Source organism: Sardina pilchardus, chromosome 8 (genome assembly GCF_963854185.1).
Source record: "Sardina pilchardus chromosome 8, fSarPil1.1, whole genome shotgun sequence".
Classification (NCBI taxonomy): domain Eukaryota; kingdom Metazoa; phylum Chordata; class Actinopteri; order Clupeiformes; family Clupeidae; genus Sardina; species Sardina pilchardus.
Genome location: NC_085001.1, coordinates 27,342,589 through 27,360,088, shown reverse-complemented (window position 1 = coordinate 27,360,088; position 17,500 = coordinate 27,342,589). Strand labels below are relative to the sequence as shown.

General features: G+C 44.2%; 2 protein-coding genes across 3 annotated transcripts in view; one reads left to right on the top strand and one right to left on the bottom strand.

The window, feature by feature from the left end:
• The window catches only part of pi4kab (phosphatidylinositol 4-kinase, catalytic, alpha b), a gene marked incomplete in the record, with an annotated part of 51,565 nt that extends 45,389 nt beyond the window's left edge, over positions 1-6,176 (bottom strand). Inside the window, 7 exon segments of the mRNA XM_062543462.1 lie at positions 322-391; positions 766-1,025; positions 1,327-1,399; positions 1,524-1,612; positions 2,145-2,238; positions 4,185-4,301; positions 5,939-6,176. Coding sequence (XP_062399446.1) covers positions 322-391; positions 766-1,025; positions 1,327-1,399; positions 1,524-1,612; positions 2,145-2,238; positions 4,185-4,301; positions 5,939-6,037 — 802 coding nt within the window.
• An 894-nt stretch (positions 6,177-7,070) lies between these two features.
• snap29 (synaptosome associated protein 29) lies at positions 7,071-15,924 on the top strand. 2 transcript variants are annotated; one of them, XM_062543461.1, is made up of 6 exons: positions 7,071-7,147; positions 7,828-8,076; positions 10,404-10,603; positions 13,237-13,322; positions 13,540-13,644; positions 13,991-15,924. In XM_062543461.1, the coding sequence occupies exons 2-6, from the start codon at positions 7,831-7,833 to the stop codon at positions 14,146-14,148; spliced, it is 795 nt and encodes a 264-aa protein (XP_062399445.1). In that variant the 5' UTR covers positions 7,071-7,147; positions 7,828-7,830; the 3' UTR covers positions 14,149-15,924. The 2 variants fall into 2 exon arrangements, with proteins under 2 accessions (XP_062399445.1, XP_062399443.1); XM_062543459.1 differs by lacking the exon at positions 7,071-7,147 and adding an exon at positions 7,599-7,734.
• The last annotated feature ends 1,576 nt before the right edge of the window (positions 15,925-17,500 follow it).

The window sequence follows — 17,500 nt, the reverse complement described above, 5'->3', positions numbered from 1 at the left end:
AACTTTTAAGTTGGTTACAAGTCAGCTACTTGGCGTCCGAGACAATCCCTGACTCCTGACATAGAGGCTCCGAGCAAAATTGTGTCGGAGGCCGCAACAGGATGACCTGGTTCAGTACAGGCACCTGGTGAGGTTCAGCAGGTAATTTCAGTTCAGGTGCGCTGCCTGGTGTCTAGTGCCAGTTTACTCTGTGTCACTGGTTCAGTGGTAGGAGCTGTGTTTCCTTTTTAGTTCAGGGGAAACGGTGTCTGTTTTTCACTGGTTCAGTGGTAGGAGGTGTGTAGCCTTTTTTTAGTACAGGCAAAAAGTGTCTGTTTTTACCTTCAAAGTAGTGGGGTCCTGGAGTAGTGGGGGAGCAGGGGGAGGCACCACCCCTCTCTGGACTGCCCTGCTAAACACACACACACACACACACACACACACACACTCTTAGATGTTGCCTCCTGGTTTCATAAGCAGATATCATATCTTAGATTTTATCTGGAGGCCAGCGTGATAAATTAGACAAAATGAAGATGCTAGTGCTTTCGGCATTAGCACATTTTAAAGCAATCTAAATCCATTAAGAAAAAGATAACAGGAAATTACATGTCACCTCTCATTACCCCTTCGACTGCTCCAATATTAATGACTTGACTTATGACTAATCACGGGCCAAGGTGGTAAATGTGAGCGGCTCACTAAGACTTTGATACATTTTAAAACTGCTCTTGATACGTTTTAAAACTGTTTTTCCTGAGGGTGGCACAGCGGCGGCGGGCATACCTGCATGCCCTCTGCCAGCAGGGCGCTCTTGCGCCGGAGGGTGTCCCCCTGGCACGCCGTGAGCAGCGAGCTGGGCATGATGGAGCGGAACTCGTTGAAGGAGCGTCGCCGTATCCCCTCGGTCTCCACGGTGACGCGGGGTGTCTCGGGCGCCCCCTTGGGGAAGAGCTGTGAGAGCAGCGGCTCACCTCCGTTGCTATAGCGACCAAAGGCGCGGGTCACACCCAGTAGGCTGGGCACCACAAACCTGCACAGGTACACTGAGAAACAGACAGATAGACAGGTAGACAGACAGACAGGTACACAGAGGAAGAGGGAGAGAAACAGACAAAGGGGCAGAGAGACAAGCAGACAGAGGAAGAGTTAGCAGACTTCAAGGTGGATGTTTTGAGTGGGTATATAAGTTAATAGCCGATTGATCAATTTATTCATAGAGTGATCGGATGAGTATGTGTATGCGTGTATGTGTGTGTGAGTGTGTGTGTGTGTGTGTGTGTGTGTGTGTGTGTGTGTGTGTGTGTGTCCATGCCATCATATTGGCATTTGCGTGTGTGTGCTCACCTTTGTCGTGGTTTTCAGGTGCCTGACATATCTCCAGCAGAGACTTCATCACCTCCATAACAGCCTCTAGGATCTGAATATACACAATAGAGTTACACACATGAATACAGCTCTCATGTACAGTAGATGTGTATATCTCTCTCACACACACACACACACACACACACAAACATACACACACACAGGAATGTAGTGACCTGGGTACTGGACTCTGGGTCCCTTTGTGCCACATCAGATAGCAGCGTCACCAGACAGAAGCTGAAATTCTCTGCAACAGGAAGGACATCTGCAGCAGAGACGGACAGAGAGGACAACAACCCAGAGACATCAGGCATTATTTACTCCTTATTTACTCCTTATTTACTCCTTATTTACTCATGCATTCACTCCTTATTTCACTAATGATGCATCCACTGAGAAACAGTCATGATGACAACTGTGAGTCAGCATCGTCAGTCAATGTTGATATTCAAACTGGGATCTGGAAGGCACCTTGAGATATATCGATGTGTTTTGGTACTACGTGCGTAAAATTGAACTGACTTTGATTGAATTGAGTGTACTGTGTCTATGACACAACTGTCATGTCGGGCAGGGGTGTCTGATTCTATAGAAGTTTCCAGAGTTCTTTATAATGGGCTGTATGAAAATCTACAGTACCTTTTGAGATAGCAAACATGCGTTTCATCAATGCTTGCATGTGCATGTGCATGTGTGTGTGTGTGTGTGTGTGTGTGTGTGTGTGTGTGTGTGTGTGTGTGTGTGTGTGAGAGAGTGAGAGAGAGAGAGAGAGAGAGAGTACAGTGGTACAGTCTTACCCCGCCCCTTTCTGCTGGAGGCCTCTTCCACCCACTGCACACGAGGAAGGCCCCGTAACAGGCTCAACAAGTAGCCAACAACCACGTCTTTGTGCTGAGGGAGAGAAGAAAGAAAGAGGGGGTGGAGAGAGAGAGAGAGAGAGAGATAAAGAAAGAGAGGAGGGGGATAAGGAAATAGAGAGAAAGAGAAAGAAAGGGAAAGAAGAGAGTTAGCTTTTGCCCTTCAACTTTGCCATTATTCAGATCAGATCTCGTTTCTCGTCGTCGATTACACTCTCCTTGCTGTTACAGTATTGAGCACAAGGTACTGTATCAGACATGCAAGTTGTTGTTTTTCCACATACTGAGAGTTAACAATCCCCTTCAGTTGTCATGCCGACAATAAAACCGATGATTGTCTGAATGTTGAAGATGAATACGGGTGGGAGAGGGAGATAATGCAGCTGCATTTTTGACATGCCGTGCCTTCCCTTCAGAGAATACTGACCAATTCGCTGATAAAAGAGACAGTGAAGAGATGAGTGACCATGAAAGCCCTGTTGGTACTTTAAAACAGTGGGTGTTGCACACTGGTCGTGGCAGAGGTGAGGTCTACCTCTTTGGCTACCTTGAAGTTGAAAGGCGTAAATGTGCTGTTTTTATGCGCTGTGTTGTTTTGTAGTGTTACAGAGAGTTGTATAAACAGAGACATACAATGGCGGAGTAAGAAGCCGAAGCGGAGAGCCAGGAATGGCCTGAGTCTGTCGTCTCACACAATTTGCTCAGATCATTCACGCTCAGTTTGAGCCAACATTTCCGTCGGGGCATGATACCGCCAGGTCCGTCACTGCCCGCTCGACTGGCAAATCCTCGCCTGCCTCAGGGGAGTTGGCTGGGTGCTCGGCAGCATCCATCACAGGGCCCTTCACCAGCAGCCCGGCAACAGCCGCCGTCCAATCTGCTGTCGGTCTTACCAACAGGCCTCTGCTGTGGAACAACATGACACGACGCCTCGCCTTGCCTCCCTGCGCTGTGTGCGTGGACAAGGGAGGTGGTGGGAGGTGGGTCGAGGACAACCATTCATTAGCTGTGAGTCAGCGTCAGCGCGCGGGGGCTGAGAGGGCTGCGGTGGGGCTCGGGCCGGCCACCGGCTCCGAGGCGCGGAGGATCGGAGGCTCAGGCGAAACGGCTTACGTACCAATCACCACTAATCTTCCTGTCCAGCACATCAGCTGATCCAGCCAATCTCACTCAAGCCTCACTCACACGGGCAGTGAGCCCTCTAAAACACACAGGCGTGCGCACGCACACACTTTCTATCCACAAACTTACACATACACACACACACACACACACACACACACACACACATACACATTTTCTATACACAAACTTACACATACACACAAACTTTTTACTCATACAGACTCGGACATGCACACACACAGACTTGCTACCCAAACAGACACAGACACACCCACGTAGGCAATCACCCGCTTGGCAGCACACACAAAGGGACATAAGCAAAAACACTAAAAATAACCACAGTGCTTCAGACTGCTTATAGAGCTGCCATCATAGGGGGAATTGCATGGCATGCAAGCAGACACACACACACAAATGAAAATACATACATGTTTTCACACAACACACACACACACACACACACACACACACACACACACACACGCACATCGAGTAAAGTTAATATTTAATATGAGCCAAGAGTATAACTCTGCATACAATATCCATGAGCCAAGATATCTCCCTATTCACACACACACGACACCTTATTACAAATGAATCACTTCCTCAGTGTGGTGTCGGGAGCCTGCTCATAGCCAGCTTCAATAGACATAGCACTCACTCAAGACATAAGACTCAGAAGGCTTCACTCTGAACAGTTTGAGATGTCCACTGTAGTCATAAACACCAAAGGTTCCTGCATGATGGACTCTCATGCTCTCAATCTCTTTCTTTTTCTTTCTCTCTCTCTCTTTCACTCTCTGCCTCTATCTGTCTGTCTGTCTCTCTCTCTCTCACACACACACACACACACACCTGGAGGTCCGACTCCACCAGGAAGATGGCCAGGGCGATGACTGCATCCCTGCGGCGGATATCGAGAGTAAACGCTCCCCTTGAGTCTGATGGACACATGCATAGCAGCTTCTGCACCTATGAGAGAGAGAGAGAGAGAGAGAGAGAAGATGGCAACAACAGGGCATCAGGGAAGGTCGTTCAGATCAACTCTAATTTCAATTTTTAGAAATTGTTTACTGACCAAATGTCAGGCGAATTTCAAGATTCAGGGATAGCGGTGTGTGGAAACTAATGCACTACAGGATAGCAATAATGATGGGTAGATGGATGATGAGTAGATGGGGTGTGCTAGGGGGTACAAAGGTGCTGTAGCCTACATGACTCTGGCTCTGCAGTGTGTGCGGATGAGAGATGGACACATTTTGAAAATAACCACACAAAAATAACACATATACACACATACAACAGAGAGGGTAGCTGGAGGAATGAAACAGATATGTTCCACAACAATCATAAAACACAGGTACAGGTAAATGAAGTGCAAACTATGCAGTTCACTACCAAATCATGTTTCACAGCAGCCCATGGAGGTATATTTCAACCTCCAAATTGTATTCTCACTTTGATAAAAGCAAGGTCTAGTTGACTTGAGTCTACATGAAAATGCATTTCATTTTGGCTATAAATCATCCTAATTGTATAGGTGAAATTGAACATTAACGCGAAATTATTTTTCTCATATTGCCTACATTAGGCCTATCGTTTTTTCACAAATTAATAGGCTCCCCATGAAACTGGGTAGCCAAAAAATATAAATGCATTCGTGTCGTTGGTCACAGGTGTCGCAGCTAAAATCTCCCACTGGATCTGCGCTTTAGACCAACCTGTTGGAAAGAGCGAGAGCCAGCTTAGCACGCATCTCATCGATCAGCCTGTCAAAAAGTTTTGACAGGTAGTCTACACATGACAGCAATTATACAAAACGTGTCATTAATCAGTTAATGGTGCATCGCCCACAACCATGGGAAGACTATACAGCACTCGTCAAACTGCATCCCCAGTGACTATTTTTCGCTCAGCCAAGAAGCAGCAGTAGGCTACACCGACGTATCCATGGCAAGCACTGCAGTGCGCAACATTTTGAAGTGCGAATGATTATCTAATCGCTGACTATAAATATCGGCTGAACGATGCAGACAACCCCCGCTTCGGAAAAAAAATTCAATTAGACAACAGAAATAATTTGCAGCGTTAGCTCGTGTTCTGGTACGCAGAAATATGCCTTTGTTGTGCGTGCGTTTGACAAGGTTTTACAAAGGGGGCGGTGACAGCCACTACAAATTTCAATGAAGCGCAACAAAAATCACTTTAATCACCTCCAAATCATATAGCCTTTTGTAGGCTAGAGAGTAATTTTCTTTCATCACGTTGAATGCATTGTCTATAACAAACTAATGCAACCAGAGTTTAATTTCTACACTATGCTACCCACCAATTAGGAGTAGCTTCTTCCCATGTCAACAACACAGCAAACACACATACAATCTCATTTCATAAAAGAAATGCACCATAACTTGTGTTTTCTTGCAAGTTGTTTAGTCTATCTCGGAAGTAGGCTATTTAAGCTGACGTTTAACACGTGTAGCCTAATGTAGCCTCGGTCGCCGCTGACACCTGTCTTTCTCAGCGGAGTGAATTGGAGAGACTTTGCGCAACATAGGCTATCTGTTGACAGGACAAATTAAATGTCTGATGCAAGCAAAACATCTCACCTTTTCTATAGGCGCCGGTCGGTGTGCCGCCAGTGACCGGGCAAGCGAAAGAACTGTGTTGAAATAGAAGCCTCTGGTTCCCCCTCCTTTCGCCGACATGTTTACTCTCTTCCACCACCTCCCGAATGAGAAAGTTCGGAAAACGCAAGAGAATGTCACAAATGTAGCCGCACAGGCACGCAAACAGCAATACGGCAAGTCTGAGGGAACACGCAGTACACAATTGCCAAAAGAACTTGATGCAGCAGAGCTTTACCGCGCGGTAGAACTGGGTACTGTTGCCTACTAAAGCGATGCGCGTAGCCTGTAGGCTATCTGGCTCTGACAGTTATTGTTGGATTCACTTTGTGTGAGTGCTGTGTGTGTGCGGGGTATGCGACTTCTCACACTGTGAGATGAAGAGCATCCCATGGTACATCAGACTGCTCTGTAGGCCTAATGCCAAAATTGCTCGTGAGATCATGTCTCTCGGCGCCCACCACTGACATGTTCGATTAGACGCCTTTTCTTCTGTTTTATTAGGCTATAGCCTACATGCCTTTAAGTGTTATCTTACGATATCTCCACAGATCAAAGAAGGGACATGTGCTGAGAACTTTCCTTCGTCAAATAAACTGGTTCGACTTGACAGATATGTTTGCATGTTTGGCCTCCAGATGTCAGATTTCTGAGAACACTCTTGCCTGCTTGTCTCCACCCAGTTCATCTCAACTCAAGCTGTTGGCTTTGTTCAAGATGCTTTGCTCCCTCTTGTGACAGGCCAAAGGTTGGTCTGTGTACACCATGATCATGAGAAATGTATCTCAAATAGGCTGCCCGAAATAAATTACTAGCAAAGACATAGGCTACACAAGAACTTCATCCCGTTCAAGAAAAGTTTCATGTCCTACGCAATGTCTGCATTGCAATAACACAGAAAAAAAAATAGAAATAAATATGACGACATTAACTTCATTGTAGCCTAGGCTATTCAGCTGCACTTGTGTTGACAGTCTAGAATTCCACGTGTTTAGTAATCTTGTTTACAATCACACATAGGCTATTCGATTAGGCTATACAAACATATGATCATAATCCAGAGTTGCTATTTTTTTATTGCTTGAACACACCCATTTGTCTAGCTGACGTCAGAGATCAGACAGGAAACTGTTCCAGAAGCGCAGTCAGCTGACAGCACAGGCGAAAACAGCAGCATCTGTTCAAGGAAAGGTAATGTTATGTCTGCTATGATAATGTCTTTGAAGGACCAGCTGATGTAAAAAAGCTATTCAAACTTTGTAAGTGACACCTCGTCATTTTGTTCATCAACATCTGAAGTTTGATTGCCGCTGTGGACTGTGAAATGTAGATAGCTGCCTGGATACTTAATGTTAGCTTCTAGCTACGAAGCTCGCTAGCACTCAGCCGTAGTGTGGAGTTGAGCAACCTTTGAAGTTTCAGTCTCCAAGTTGCAAGGTGACAGTCGCGCTTGATCAAGCTGGACAGGAAACGTTAGGAAATGCCGTTTTACGTCTGTTTTAAACATGTAAAGATCATGCCGTAAAGACTCGGTTTAGCTGATGTTTCCCTCCGCCCAAATTTGAAGCTAATATTACTTAGCATGTCTGTAGACAAGTAGGTTGGTTGTGGAGTAGCAGCTAGGGGAGAATTTTGAATGAAATCGGTCGCTATTGAGTAAACTTTAAGTAAACCGGGCAAGTTAGATAACCTTACATGATTGGAGACAAAGACTTGTTGACAAGAAGGCTGACTAACTTTGAGATGGTTTGCTATGACATTGTGGGGCTGACTTCTAGGTAAACTCGACCATTCTGAGTTGTAAACAGAACATTTCGCTAGCTAGACAATAATGTCCTTGCACATTAACTGAATGTCCGGACCATTTTCAGAGAATGGCGTATCCAAAATCCCATAACCCGTTTGCCGATGATGACGAGGAGGAGACGACCACATCCCGATCAAGAGGCGGTTTCAACTTCGACGACGACCCACCCGAAAGCCGCATGACCGAGGCCGAGCGCCGACAGCGGTATCTCCAGCAGGAGGTCATGCGGACTGCGCAGTCGGCCGTGGACAGCAGCAACAGGTCGCTTGGACTTATCTATGAGTCGGAGAAAGTTGGCACAGAGACGGCAGAGGTACATACCATACAAAATAACTCTTGGTTTTCTACACGGTATGGTTTCAAGGATTTTTATTTGTCACCTACATAAAGATACGGTTGTAAGACATAGTGAAATAGCATTTACCTGCTCAACGTGCATACTGTAGGTATCAATTAGTGAGGTTTGAGTAAAGAAACTTCCTTACAGTCTTTCTGTTGTAGCCCTGTGGGAACAGAGACATCAGTCAGGGTATGAAATGTCATTTATCTTTTGTTGTTACTGTATAGGCCTAGCCTACAGTACTTGCAGAGGCTTTGTCCAAAGCCAGGTACCATATAATAACAACAAACAATACACTAACATTGTAATAGCATAAGTTAAAGAGTAGACAATTAACAGCAGCAAAACAATCTTCAGTAGAGAGGCGGAGGCCTAGCTGCTCGGCGTGTTTTGTATAGTCATTTTCCTCTTTGGTTCCTTGCATCTTAAGAATTATTTATTTATTTATTTATTTGGTACATTTTTACCCTCCCCAGACTGCCATCCAATCTCTCTGTTGGTCACATAATTAGTCAGATATGATTTAGACATCTTTTAATATGGTCAGTCCAGTCAGTCCTCAGTATGCCTGTGTCTCTCAGACACACACACACACACACACACACACATCCTGTATTGCCCCCTCATCCTATCCTGTTATTTTAACACACTCTAGATGTGTGTGTGTGTGTGTGTGTGTGTGTGTGTGTGGAGAAGGAGAGAAAAGAACCTCTGGCCTCAATGACACACTCAGACTAGCGGCAACAGACCATGGGATATGAATGAAATTCCGCAATAACCGGCGAAATAACTTCACAACGTGAGCTAACAAGTGACAAGGCAGAGAGAGAATCACCAGCTGTGTGCACATGATTTCCGTGTGCAGCTTGTGTCTGGTTGTGGTGGCAGCCAGTTGCTAATCTCTTCGCAGCCATTGTTATGTGGACAGACAAAGAATTAGACATATCAGGGTTTCAACCATCAGCATAGCCTTTTTTATGCTCCATGCAACTAAGACGAAACGTTATTAAGATTATCTCTTTGCTGATATAGGCTAGGCCTATCATGTCATGTCTGAACAAACAATCAGAGGTTGTTTTAATGTTGTGAAGCAGGCTTGGAACCATAGATCTCTGTGTGCAGTGTTGCTTATCAACCTTGTGACCTTTGCTTGACCTTTACCCCTCCTGGGTTTAAGAAGCGCTTTCTGCGGACACTCTGGCTGCAGTTTTGGTCAGTTTCGCCTTGGCTTTTTCATGAATGATGCCGTGCTCTCCATATTTATTTCAGTTGTTGGACTATATTGTCAGTAACAGCAAAAAAGCAGTAGTAAACAACTCCCGACCCCTTAACATGACATATTAGTCATTAACGTTACATATCGGCAAAGGTAATAGACGTGTCAAGGCAAAGTGACTGCACAGTTTTAACCAGCAAACTGGATAGGTTGCATTACTCACTAGCAGCCTGAAAAGTGTTCGCTGAAGTGCCCACTTCAGTGCCCACTTCAGTCCCTGAAGAGTGAAGGAATGAAAGCAGAATGGGCAGAGCTGTTGTCCTTTTTGTCAGCTCAATACGACATTATTTTGTTTGAAGGGGTGCTCAGTTTATAACGGAACGGTGATATGTTCATATTCACCTGTGATGGAACCTCTGCGGTGTCTTATCTGCCAGTTGTGCAAGCATAGATATATTATTTCAGGTTTTCAGGCAAATCTCCATCAGGGAATTTAACAAAACAACCCTACACTACCCTACGCTGACGGAAATCTCATTTTGCTGAGTGTGTCCAGGGTTTTTTCAGCCCATTGCTGGAGTGAACGAGCAGTCAGAGAGACTGATGTCGTTCTACCAAACAGCAGGTGTTTCCTGTTGCCTTAGTGATTTCACAACTACTGCTACTACTACTACTTCTCTCTCTGTATTAGCTGACTGGACTACAGTGTTTATATGATGAGCCAAATTGGCCATCTTTCTTTCTCTCTCTTTTTCCCCTTTGGTTTCCTTAGGCAATCTATATTGTGACTTGACTTGTGCATTGTGCAAGACTTTATATACATTACCTTATAAGACCTCATTCCGAACCCCTTTCTCACTGTACAGCACTGCAACAACTGGGAATATAAGACTGTTTGCGTGTGTGTGTGTGTGTGTGTGTGTGTGTGTGTGTGTGTGTGTGTGTACACATCATGTGCTTCCCCGATAACTTCCTTTCTCTGTGGCAAACATCTGCATTACCTTGCTACGACTCTCTCTGGCTCTTTTGTTCTTGGCTTGATCATCTACTCCTTGTGTGTGTGTGTGTGTGTGTGTGTGTGTAGGAGCTGATGCGTCAGGGCGAGGCCCTGAAGCGTACGGAGCGCATGGTGGACAACATGGAGCAGGACATGCGGACGAGCCAGCGCCACATCAACAGCATCAAGAGTGTGTGGGGCGGCATGGTCAACTACTTTAAGGCCAAGCCCGAGCCCGCCAAACCTCCTGAGAGGGACCAGCCCACCGGATACCAGGCCAACAGCAAGTACGCATCCTCTCGCTGTGTGTCTGTGTCTGTCTGTCTGATCCTCCAGCCCCCATAGAGAGACCAGAGGTGCGTTCAAATGGCAAGCACAGGTGAATGTTTGCCTTGAGTTTTTGGGGAATGTTTGCAAACAAGCACAAACAGTCTGAGGAGGTAGTTCTCCACGAACATAGTGGAACCGGACGTGAGCTTGATGAAGGTAACAATGCAACTGCCATTACAGTGGAATGTTAACACCAAATCGCTCAAATTTAACTGTTCAGACTAAACATGTTCACCACCAACGTTTGATACTTTTTGCCCAATTTGAACTCACCTCTGGCCAATACCAAAAAAGTCTGAGTTCATTGTGTGTGTGTATGTGTGTGTGTCTACAGTACCCTCCAGAATTATTGGCACCCTTGGTAAAAGTTGACTAAAAATAGGTATAAAAATAATCTTTAGGTGATTTATTGTACTCCCACAATGAAAACAATGTGGAAAAATATACCCTGCAAGGCAAGCAAATTTATTCTGATAAAAAGGAAAATCTCATAAAGAAATAAATATTTTTAACAAAAACAGCTTGCTCACAATTATTGGCACCCCTGAAACATATTACGTACAATATTTAACAGGAGCATTTTCCTATGTAAATGCAACGTTTTAAAGTAAATCAGAGTGTCTGTGAACTTTCAGAAGTAGTTCATGACGTTCTTATCACTATGGTATGAAAATGAAGTCACTCAGAGGCTAAATCCTCTAGTCATTTTTCAACATTGGAGAGACAAGAGAATACACTAAATTGAAATAAAAAGAAATTGTGTTGACATTTGTAAGTAAGAGAATGTCTATGGAAACTAGGTATTTTGTTGAAAATGCCTATATTTCCAGTTAAAATGATGAATAAAAGGTTCTAATCATCTGGAAATGTGGCAAACATGCTTGGACAAAGACCCATGGCTATTTTGCTCCCACGCACAGTATGGAGGATGGTATGATAGGCAAAAAAATCCATAAGAACCACTGTTGAGAGTTACAGACAAAGCTGTCATCTTGGGGTCACCAAGTCCCCCAAAAAAATCTTCAAAAGTGACCTCACTGCTAATAGATTATTTATACAGCATGTCAGGTTAAAGCCAGTAGAGTCATTTAATGAACAATGTAAATGGCAGGAATTACTGAATGGTACCATGACATGTCTGGGAGTGTGGTCTATTGTCAGATGAAAATAAAATTATGCTCTTTTGCTAAAAACACTTAAGGTGTCTTTGGCATACATAGAAGAATGACTATACTAAAAAGAACCCCATGCCTAATCAGAATTATGGTGGAGGGGCTGTGCTATTGTGGGGCTGTTTTAATTCCCAAAGGCCTTGGGAACCTAATTAAGGTGCATGGCATCATGAACACCAAGAAAAACCTGAACATTTTCAAAGGAAATCAAACTATCTCTGCCAAGGCCCTAAACGTTGGTCATGATTGGATCATTCATCAGGTCAATGAACCAAAACAAATGCACAGATCAAAACAAATATGGTTTACTGAACACAAAATCAAGCTTCAGACATTGCCATAGCAGTCCCCTGATCTAAACTCCATAGAAAAACAGTGGGATGAGTCAACGAGAAGAATGCACAAGTGTGGACCTAGCAATCTGGACGATCTGGGGAGGTTTTGTAAAGATGAATGGTCTTAAATCCCTTACTTTGTATTCTCAATCTTTATGGGGTGTCAGAGAAGAATATTACATGCTGTTTTATTGACAAAGGGAGGTTTAAGAAGGTATTACAAGTAGGGGTGCCAATAATTGTGAGTGACATGTTTTTATTAAAAACATTTATTTCTTTATGAGATTTTCCTTTTTCTCAGAATAAATTTGCTTCCCTTGCAGGGTGTATTTTTCCTCATTGTTTTCATTGTGGGAGTACAATAAATCACCTAAAGATTATTTTTTAGACCTATTTTTAGTCAACTTTTACCAAGGGTGCCAATAATTCTGGAGGGTACTGTATGTGTCTCTGATATGAGCGGAAGACCCCCAAAGAGACTTGCCTTCAGGGATACCAGACTAGCGAAAAAATAGGCTGACTGAAAGAGGCTGAGCAGTGCTTTTACTCTGTGTATGGGATCGTTTGTGTGATCCTCACATTCCCCATGTCTGTCTGGCAGTTGGCTCTTTGTTAACGTGTCTGTGTGAGTTGCTTATTGTCTGCGTGTATCTGTGCATCTCTGTGTGTGTTTGTTTGTGTGTGTGTGAGTGAGCATGCCTGCTTGAGTGCGTGCATATGAGAGCACATGTGTTGTACATCACTTTGTGTGTGTGTGTGTGTGTGTGTGTGTGTGTGTCTCTTTGTGTAAATGTGAGTATGTTTGTAGGACTTCTTGTCCAAGTGGAATGTAAGTTCAGTGACCTCTCACCTTTGACCTGTAGCATCAGCAGTCTGTCATAAAACAAGTGGCTGGCTGACCCTGCCACCTCACCTCTAGGAAAACAGGAAGGGGAAAGGCCTGTGGAATGTGTGGCCAGCCCTCCTGTAGAGTGGTGGGATGCAGTGAGTCAAGTTGACCACTAGAGGGCAGTAGGCACTTGCAGGTGGAGATGCTGTGCTATTTGCCTCATGCTTGTCCCTTTCGATGTGACATTTATCCAGGCTCCAGAACGCCCTTTCGGAAAGTAAACAGCAAGAGGACCGCTATGAGGCCAGCCATCCCAATCTACGGAAATTGGACACATCTGGTAAATAAGTGAACACACACACACACACACACACTGGAACGCACTTGCTCATTCAGTAACTCTCTCTTACTCAACATTCCTAAATACATATAGTTGTGCATACACATGCACAGGATTGCAGTTGCCTGGTTAAAAGCTAAAAATGATTAACTGCTGAGTTTTTTCATTTCCAAGCACTTGTTGGTCTCTACAGCTAAATAGTTTGTCTATCCAATAGGATTTGGCGCTTCAGCTGCATCAAATGACGCTCCATCCAATCAGAATGGCTATTCTAAGAACAGACATCTACAATCTGCCCATCAAAAACTGGATGACAACCTGGGTAAGTGATATGCACACATACACAACCTTGGTAAGATACACACACAACCTCAGTAAGACACACACACACACACACACACACACACACACACACACTATGTCACACACATTTGCATGGACAAGTTTGAGGAGTAAAGGTGTTATAGTCATAACGTGTATTTTCTCTTTGTCGATATTGATCTGATAATATTTTTAAAACAGAATTTTGAATTTGAGATGTTAAGAATATTTTTGTTTGGTGGTATGCGCGTGTATTTACCCTATTGAACTTGTTATATTTTTTTTCCGTGTGTGTGTGTGTGTGTGTGTGTGTGTGTGTGTGTGTGTGTGTGTTACGCCCCGCCCAGATGATATGTGCTTGGGCCTGAGCCGGCTGAAGAACTTGGGTCTGGGCCTGCAGTCCGAGATCGACGACCAGGATGTGTCTCTGGACGCGCTGCTCAACAAGGTGGACAACATGGACGGACGCATCAGCGCTACCAACCGCCAGCTCAAAAAACTATAAACAACAACACAAACAAACCATCAAACAAACAAACAAACAGAACTCTGCCGGGGCCAACATCAGCCCAGTGTACACACTTCGTGCCGGACATATTGTGCACACACACACACACACACACACACACACACACACACACACAACTAAGAAAACTGTATTCATGCACAAGTCCTTAATCACTCAACTCAATTTTTTAAAATCTTGTTTCTTGTTAAGGGAGTGTGTATGGTGAGAGGTGGTGTGATGTTGATGTGCACATGCCTGTGTGCGTGCGTGTGTGTGTGTGGATGGTATAAGGCTGGATTGTGGGATTTGCTGTGAATTTGAAGAGAGCCATTGTTTTTGGTGTGTTTGTGTGAATGTACAGTAGTCTGTCATGAGAGGTTATGAAGTATGTCATAATATTCATGATGTAATAGAGTTGAAACTTTGTGGCCTAAACAAGCAAGAACTCTGTTTCTCTGTCTGTCTGTCTTTTTCTCTCTCCTGTTGTCTCACTATTTCACTGTCCGTCTCTCTCGCGCACACACACACACACACACACACACACACACACACACACACACACACACACTAGTACACACACCAAGCCTCTTTATCACTCAGCAGTCAGCACTTGTATCACCGTAACTAAACGTAACCATCTCAAGCTTGAGCTGCATCACTTTCAGCCCACTTTGTGTCTTTTCCATGCTCAAGCGCTACAGCTAGTTGGCAGCAGTGCTAATATGTATTTTGTAGTCTAGCTTTGTCATGGCCGCTGTAGATAGTGTACCACTGCCTCATTCTGTCTGGCTCTCTGAGCTTTGTGTCTATACTATGCTGCCTGGAGGGGGGACTCCCCTCATGTGGTTCCATCTTCAGTCTGCACTGAACCTGGTCCAGCTATGGCCCGCACCTGGTTCGCTGTCAACCGCTGTCTGGGTCAAAGGTCAACTCTTCTCTGTCAAATTTTTCAAATCCAAGAAATTAAATTGAATTGACATTTTTATTGGCTAATCAGTTTGTGTTGCCAGATCATTTCTAGTTGTAAAGTGACTTGACAGTTTTTGGCATCAGGGCTAAATTTGATTTGCCTAGAGATCGATTTGCCAGCTGTATTGGCTAATCAGTCTGTGTTGCCAAATCTTGTCTGGTTGTAAAGCCCACTTTCCACACGGCTATTGGGGAGTCTCTATGATCAGTGGGAGAACAGCTGTACTTACTGCCCACTGCACAGCTGTGCCTATGGCATTGTGGAGCTCATTGAACTCGACCTTGTGGAAAGGTGTGTGTGTGTGTGTGTGTGTGTGTGTGTGTGTGTGTGTGTGTGGAGGTTAGGATTCTTGTGTGTGTCAAAGAGAGAGAGCGACACATAATGACCATCTGCCATGTATCTCTCCTGACCATGTCCCTATCCTCACTCGGCCCTGAAGTAGCTGAGGTGGTGGGTTCATCCATGAACTCCTGGCCCCTTTATCCATTGTTTTATACCTGTTTGTTTTGTTTCATGTTATTTGGTGAACTTTAGTCTGACACCTCTGGGCTGCTGCACACTGTAGGCTAATGTAGGAAGATTATCTTGAGAACTAAAACGTTGTGGGAAAAATCTTCAGTCAAGTTCATTTCATTCATTTTTTCATTGGGTCAGATTTGTCATTCATTGTTTGCTCCCCAGGTGTGTAGGCCTAACCATTGGCAAAATGTATGTTATAAAATGTGTTTTGAATGAATGAATGAATGAAAGAATGAATGAACGAAAAAATATACAACAGTAAATAAAATTGTATTATACTTTTATGACTCTTGATAATTGTCACTTTTCTTTGGCTTTAAGCTCTTTTACAGCTCTTACATCTCGTTTCCAGAACTTTAAAGTTGGAGTAAAATATATGTTGCAAATTCTGAATGGCTCAAACGTTTGTTAACGCTACTAGTCCATGATCTTCCTATAAATTGAAAGGTTATCACTTTTTTCCAAATCTAAAGTCTAATTTGTAGGACACTTTATAGCCTAGATTACCTGAAGGAAGCCCTTTTTGACCAATCCTACGCTATGCTCTCTGAGGTAGGTTCCACTATTTGACCTTAAATTCATTGTTTTCTCTAACCACGTCAACCAATGGCGCGCTCATCGCCAGCGCGCGCCGCTATTCATTATCATTCCTGCCTACCAGGCCAGCTGCACGCGGACGACACCTAGGCTCTCATTACCGCCGCGTGATGAATGTGGCGCGCGAACAGCTGGTTTTACTGGACGGCGGCCGGTAAAAGCGGTGTTTAGGTTGTCCACACATCAGTGGACAAACACGTTATGATATAGACCGCTATGTCCTTAATTAAGCCCATGGGTCAGAGTCTGTTACATAAGTGCAACGTAAAAGAAGTGCAGAGAGTGAAAAGCCGTCGCTGTGACCTTGCCTGTTGCTCAACCATCGGACGCTGGAATTTTAGCCTACATCACCTGCAAAGGAATGCGCTCTCACGCTCACTTACGCACAGTTAGCAGCACCAACATCGGTTAACACTCCAGCAGAAGAATGTGGCCAAATTATAACGGACAGGCTCAGGTCTACTATCTACATTTAAAAAGAAATGCATAGAATTACATAGCATTTTTCAAAATCCATACATTGCAGCAGGCTTAGCCTATCTATAAGAAACCAAATGACTGGTTAATGACTGTAGGCTACCAAACTTTTGTAACCAAAATCCTATATGATTCCAAAAGCAACAATCCCATAGGATTTAGGAATCCTTTAGAATTGTCAAAAAAAAAATCCAAAATCTGATTGGAATCCAACAGGATTGCCAATCCTACAGGATCCTATTCGTACCAAAATCTTATTGGAATTTGATTGGAATCCTATAGGAGTTTTTGATAAGGGATACCTCAACGCAATGAGGCCCGTAAATGAGGCCCATACCCAACAGGTAGCCCATAAATGGCCGTCACTCGGAAGTGTCCAGTACCATGGGTCCCGTGGCGACCATTTGTTTTTATTTAATTCCGCTCAGCTGTCTTGGTGTGGCCAGACAGTGTCCATCCCATGACAAAGGGGCGGAATGTCCCTCTTTTCAAACAGTCTAATCCCACAAACGTCTGCTGTCAGGAAGCATTAGGGCAACAGGCCAAAGACATGGCTTTCCTGCCACCACACACACACACACACATACACACACTCATATACGCACTATAGGGATATGTGAACTACACATACGGACACACACATACGCACACACTCTCTCACACATACACACGACTGGGAATATGTGAACTACACATACACACACACACACACGCTCAGGGCAAAGATCAATTTCTCTAGTCATGCATGACAACACCCACGTTTTCACAAGCCAAAGAAAATCCACT